This window comes from Sinocyclocheilus anshuiensis, unplaced genomic scaffold (genome assembly GCF_001515605.1).
Source record: "Sinocyclocheilus anshuiensis isolate Anshui unplaced genomic scaffold, SAMN03320099.WGS_v1.1 scaffold87, whole genome shotgun sequence".
NCBI classification, from domain to species: Eukaryota; Metazoa; Chordata; class Actinopteri; order Cypriniformes; family Cyprinidae; genus Sinocyclocheilus; species Sinocyclocheilus anshuiensis.
This window is the reverse complement of record NW_015549609.1, coordinates 851,611-858,376: the sequence shown is the minus strand read 5'-3', so window position 1 is coordinate 858,376 and position 6,766 is coordinate 851,611. Positions and strand designations below refer to the sequence as shown.

At 34.8% G+C, this 6,766-nt stretch overlaps 1 protein-coding gene across 1 annotated transcript in view; it reads right to left on the bottom strand.

Moving 5' to 3' along the window:
• Positions 1–1,751: 1,751 nt before the first annotated feature.
• LOC107659129 (excitatory amino acid transporter 3-like) overlaps positions 1,752–6,766 on the bottom strand; it is a 24,706-nt gene continuing 19,691 nt past the window's right edge. Inside the window, exons 10-12 of the mRNA XM_016447961.1 lie at positions 5,386–5,580; positions 5,150–5,284; positions 1,752–2,356 (exon numbers count right to left, since the gene is read on the bottom strand). Coding sequence (XP_016303447.1) covers positions 2,116–2,356; positions 5,150–5,284; positions 5,386–5,580 — 571 coding nt within the window. The 3' untranslated portion in view covers positions 1,752–2,115. The remainder of the gene's footprint in view (positions 2,357–5,149; positions 5,285–5,385; positions 5,581–6,766) is intronic.

Sequence of the window (6,766 nt, the reverse complement as noted above, 5' to 3'; positions counted from 1 at the left end):
TTATTACTAGTAAGAATTCCAATTACAGAGCTCTCTAATTCAGTTCTTACTAGTAACAATTTCAATTAGAGAGCTCTGCAAATGAATTTTTACTAGTCATATGTTTCCATTGACTTCCATTCATTTTTAATTACAGAGCTCTACAATTGAAATTTTACTAGTAAGTATTACAATTAGAGAGCTCTCTAATTTAGTTTTTACTAGTAAAAATTCCAATTAGAGGGCTCTCTAATTAAATTTTTACTAGTAACAATTGCAATTAGAGCTCTCAAATTTAATTCTTACAAGTAAAAATGCAATTACAGAGCTCATAATTAAATTTTTACTAGTAAAAAACAAAACAAATTAAAGATATGCTTAATTGCAGAGCTCATGATAATTGCGCCTCATGCATATTCATAAAACGGGTTTTTAATTTAATTATTGGTTGTAAAATACCTGTTTTTGTTAAGCTTTCTAGTCATGTTTCCATTGACTTCCATTCATTTTTAATTACAGAGCTCTACAATTGAAATGTTACTAGTATTACAATTAGAGAGCTCAATTGAATTATTACTAGTAAGAATTCCAATTAGAGAGTTCTCTAATTCAATTTTTACTAGTAACAATTGCAATTAGAGAGCTCTCTAATTAAATTTTTACTAGTAAGAGTTCCAAACAAAGCCGGAAAATAACTGTTGCGCGTCTCCGAGACATGTTTCGTACTTGCATGAATCTGTTTTTAAATTAATCACTCAGTAAGACAGAGTCGTGCTGCCACCTATTGGCCAAAACCACGGTTCCAGCACAAAAACACACTCAGCAAAATATCGCCTAATTAAGCTTATCGAAAAAATACCCCAAAATAATGTCGCAATTGAATTTTCCCCCCTAATGTCTGACCAAAAAAAAAAAAAGAGAAAGACAGAAAGAAAGAAAAATAAAGAAATTTTAAAACACATTTTGTCAAGAGTGACAATTAACCTATTAATTAGCCTATATATGTACTAGCTCAAATTTTGCATGCATGTTACAGTGCATAATAAACACCAAAATGAGGTGATATTTTGTCTGGTAAAGTATTTTCAAGACTACATACAGGCTACTCTTTATTTTCATTTTTGTGATATGGACCTAAGGGTCTGAAATAAAGAAATAATAATAATAATAATATAAAGGTGTGAATTAAGGAAGTGATTAAATATTAAAACAAAACCTTTCCAAACTGTCATCTCACTCTTATGGTCATTCTGACACAATGAAAATGCTATCAATTCATGCTTATGGGGCTTTTATTTTGAAGTGTATCACCACAGGTGGGATTTGGAAAGGCAAATGGATGTAGTCGCAAATCTGTTTCGCATCTAATGAATACAAGTTTTTACTAGTAAGAATACAATTGTAGAGCTCTGTAACTAGATTTCTTACTAGTAAGAATTGAATTAGAGAGCTCTGTAATTGCATTTTTACTAGTATGAACTGAATTAGAGAGCTCTCTAATTGGTATTGTTACTAGTAAGAATTGAATTGTAGAGCTCTCTAATTTAATTCTTACTAGTAACAATGCAATTGCAGAGCTCTCTAATTAAATTTAATTAAATTAGAGCTCTCTTGTATTTATAGCTAGTTAAAATAGATGTAGAGAGCTCTCTAATTGGCATTGTTACTAGTAAGAATGTAATTGTAGAGCTCTCTAATTGAATTCTTACTAGTAAAAATGCAATTCTGACGAGTAACGCTTGGAATATTTTAAGCTAAAACGGCTTGCCATACAAATCGCCCTACTGCTAAAAAGCTGTTCGTTAGTACAAAACCAAAGGAAACAACTGCCATTAATAAAAAGAAAACAGCTTTGCATAATTCATGGAAACATGTTAATGAGCTATGGAAGCACAGTTTTCTCACGTCTGTTTTTTTCTTCTCTCAGTCTAGCGCACGCACACGTAAGTTCAAGAGCAAGGTTGGGAAAATGAAGGAAGGAGAACCGCAAGGGCAGGTATTGCTAATGTCCGCACTCAATCATGTCCTCGCTAATGACTTTCTGTCCTAGTCATGCCACTGGTTTTATGAATGGCTCCTACCTCTCTGGACTCCTTTCAGCGATGTCACGTGTTCAGCAGAGACCGCCGCGCGCCTCTAGAACTGCGAGGTCTCGGTGAAGGAAATAGCGTCGCTTTTGTCGATGGTGAATCCACCGTTCACGTAAGATTTCTTCTCACACTCGTCGTCGTCCAGCGTGGTCTCCAGTGCGAAGGGGTTGGCCGCGTCCACGTCTGAAATCAGGTCCATCCTCTCTAGTTCTCGCTTTGACAGCTTCTGGACTATTCCAGCGCCGTAGGCGTCTCCCAGCACGTTGATCATGGTACGGAAGCGATCGCTGATTTGATGAGAGAAATCAATGTAAACTTTCACACTATAGCAACTATAGGGTTTTTAGCAGCCATTACTCCAATCATCGAGTCAGGCCTCCTGTAACGAATCCATGCATTTTTGTAAGATGAATATCCATATTTCAAACTTAATAAACACCTTTTTTTCACTTCTGCTGACTGTCATACGCGGAAGCTGTTCTGGCGGATGACGTAAGACGTCGGCGTTGCGTGATTAGTGACGAACGCGGAGACTAAACAAAACAAAACGCCGGTCACGAATTAGAAGCACAAAACGAGCATTTGTAAAGAAAAATGTCGGAGGATTTCGATATAAGCCAAGAGGAGACTGGTTCTCCTTTGCTAAAGTAAGGAAACTTTGTTTCCTTTGCTCCTGCATTTCTCAGAGGCGCACGCACGACGCATACATCTTGCCTCATCCGCCGGAACGGCTTCCGCATATGACAGTCAGCGGAAGTGAGAAAAAAGTGTTTATTACGTTTGAAATATGGATATTTATCAAACAAAAATGCATGGATTCGCTACAGGAGGCCTTTATAAAGAAAAATGTCAGAGGATTTCGATATAAGCCAAGAGGAGACTGGTTTTCCATTGCTAAAGTAAGGAAACTTTGTTTCCTTTGCTCCTGCATTTCTCAGAGGCGCACGCACGACGCATACATCTTGCCTCATCCGCCGGAACGGCTTCCGCATATGACAGTCAGCGGAAGTGAGAAAAAAGTGTTTATTACGTTTGAAATATGGATATTTATCAAACAAAAATGCATGGATTCGCTACAGGAGGCCTTTATTTATCCTCCCGGAGCTGTGTGAGGGACGTTTTATTACGGATGTGCGCACTTTATTTCACGTCTTCTGAACTGTTGACAACCAACACCCGCTTACCCCCATTGAAAGGCTTCGAGGGGCCAGGACAATTTTTAATATAACTCCGACTGGATTCGTCTGAAAGAAGAAAGTCACATACACCTAGGATGCTCTGAGGGTGAGTTAAACACAGGATAATTTTCATTTTTGGGTGAACTAACCCTTTAAGAACTCCTAGGAACTTTGTATTTATGAGTTAGGAAGTCATAATTACTATGTCAGGTGTTTTCAAGTCATTTGGTTGGAGCACGATGGAGGCTTGTTTCCGTCACGGGATAATAAAAAAGTATTTTTTTTATCTCACAGTTCAGTTTTTTTTCTTGCAATTCTGAGTTTCTATCTCACAATTTTTTAGAATTGGCAGATATAAAGTCAGAATTGCGAGATATAAAGTCAGAATTGTTAGATGTTATATGAGTTATAAACTCACAATTGCGACATAAATGTACAATTCAGGGAAGAAAAGTCGTAATTGTGAGATAAAAAAAGTCGCAATTTTTATTTTTTATTCTGTGGCGGAAACAAAAAACAAAGTTACTTGATTTAAACAAAAAAAAAAAAAAAGTCAGAATTGCGAGATCTAAACTCAGAACTGTGAAATGGAAACTCAGAATTGCAAAAACATTCAGAATTCTGAGTTTATATCTCATAATTCTGACTTTTTTCTCAGAGTTGCGAGCTTATATTGTACAATTGTTAGTTTATATCTCAATTCTGACTTGTTTTCTCAGAATTCTGTGTTTACATCTCAGAATTGTGTGAAAATGTCAGAATTGTGAAATAAAAAGTCACAAATACCTTTTTTATTATTATTTTTTTTTTATTCCAGAAATGGGCTTCCATAAGTTGGCCCTTTTCTACCAAAAAGAAAAAGAAATTATCAAGATTATAAACTCTACTTATACAAGCTGATGAATAAAGAATGTGCCTCAGTGAGTTTTTGCATTTTTATGTTTTTATTCAATTTATGAAGGTGCTGTAAATTGAATCGTTATATATTCTATCAAATTTTGTACATGCATAGATGAAACAACTTTGATAGTTTTATTGTAAATGAAAAACGCTGCATCCATAATTTTCTCACTGACACGGCCCAAACTTGGAAACTTGGGGCTCAGTTCAGAATTCCTCGCTTACAATTAATAATAATAATAATATTAATAATTTATAAATTTTTTACGTCAATTTACAGTAAAAAAAAATTTGGTAGAAAAGGTACATCGCCATCTCGCTCTAACCAAATTGATTTAAATGCACCTGACGTTGTAATTATGATTTGCCAACTCGTAAATACAAACTTTCCAGGATGATTTGAATGAACCAATTGAGTGCTACAGGGATTATATATTTTTATAGGCCAAAAACCAGAAACAACAAACTTTTTACTTGCCTTGAAAAAGGTGGTTGCTAACAAGAGTCTAAATGGGAACACAGAGGTTGTGAGGATCATTAAATATCATCACAGCGAACAGGTAAACTCATCTCAGACTAGTACTCAATAGTCTGCTTTCACAACTCTTCGCTCTTGCAAACTACTCTATTTAAAAAACTTTTCCCTGTAAGTTTGAGTTAAAGGCCGAAAGAGTTGTCTGAAGCTTAATGGTGGTGACGTTGAAGTCATGTGACCGTGGTGTAGTTTATAGCCATTTATATATAACCTACATTTAGCGTTTTACTTCTGGCAATTGTATTTAAGCTTAAAAAGTCATAAAAGATTATCACGATGAATAAACTTTTGTTGATCACAGAGCTTATTAATTTCAGTAATAATCCAAAAGTCCAATGGAAAAATCCTACTGGGATCTTGTCGAGGCGAGGGAACCAGGGTGATGCAAACTTACGGGTTGGCCTGCAAAAATACCTCATCACTACTGTGTAAACCTGACACTGTGATGATAAAAAACAGATACTTACAGCAGCCAATCGACAGCAACGATGAGGGTGACATCACTGGCAGGAAGGCCCACTGCTGTGAGGACTATCACCATGGTTACCAGTCCAGCATTTGGAACTCCTGCTGCACCAATGCTGGCGACTGTTGCCGTGATACTACGGAATGAACATGTCAAAAAAGTATCACTCGGGCCTTCGTCCTTCATAAAGCCACTTAACTCTATTATATCACACCAGCTGGCTTATATCCCGCCTACCTAATGGTAACAATCTGGCCAGCGTCCAGGTCGTAGTTGTTCAGCTGAGCTATGAATATAGAAGCAACAGCTTCATACAGTGCAGTGCCGTCCATATTGATAGTCGCACCAACTGGAAGGACGAAGCGAGTGATTCTCTTGTCGATCCTGTTGTTCTCCTCTGCGCATCGGAACGTGACCGGCAGAGTGGCTGAGCTGATACAGTAAAGACTCTTGTTATTGCAAAATAGCAGTTTTCTTTGATTGTTGTGGATTTAAAAAGTCTGTTCGTTCACAAAAACATCTAAAACTGTAAAGACAGATCTTCAGGAGCAGGACTGAGCAGCCTTGCTATAAACAGCTACAAAATAATGATCAAAACACAACATTAAAGGCTGCTTCTCAGACTTTTTTTTTTTTTTAAGAATTATTCATAGCATTTAAGAAATGTATGCCTTTTGCTTGTGCAGAAACTATTGGGACACTCAAGTCCCATCTAAAATGTCTGAATTTATTGCATTAAAAAAACTAAATTTTAGTGATTTGTTAACATCACATTATTTCCTTAGTATTAATAAAATTAACTAATTTTGTTTTATAAAATATACTAAATATGTTCTAAGGTTCAAAGGTACACTTTAGCATATAAAAGAGTACTTATTGTGAAAATATTACTTTAAAAGAAAATACTCAAGTGCAAACCGAATGGAATGTTTTTGGTCACTTAATTGCATGTTAATTGCAATTAAATGAAAATGTATTATATTTTAAATTTATATTAAATGCAATTGGTTTTTGACTCACTAAGAACATCTTTATATGTAATTTTATAATGAATTGTCTTTGAAATATGGTTAAAGTACTGCTGAATGTTCTGACAAGCATTTATGGTAAACTAAAATATACTTTATGTAATGTAATTTCTGTTGAAACCTGAATGTCAACTATTTAAATAATATTTTTTAATTACACTTTTGTAATGTAGTTGCAATTTAGTACATTTAAAATATGTTTACTTTAAATGTAATACTATATAACACACTACAGATAAAATTATACAGGTAAAACTATTCAGCTTCAGTATGTTAGGCAACACATTAAAATGAGTGTACTTCTTTAAAGCATGTGAAAAGCTTACTAAAACAACGATTTTATGTTTAATTTAAATACATACTTTTTAAAAAAGTACTTAGGAAACATGGTCATTAAAGTGCCTCTCAAAAAAAGTGGCCTTTTATTTCATTAATTTTATATTATCTGCAAGTACAGTTGTTTAAAAATTAGTGCTGTCAAATGATTAATCGCGAGTAATCGCATCCAAAATATTTTTTTTTCTTTACATTATATATGTACAGTATGTTTACTGTGTATATTTATTATGTATATATAAATACACACACAT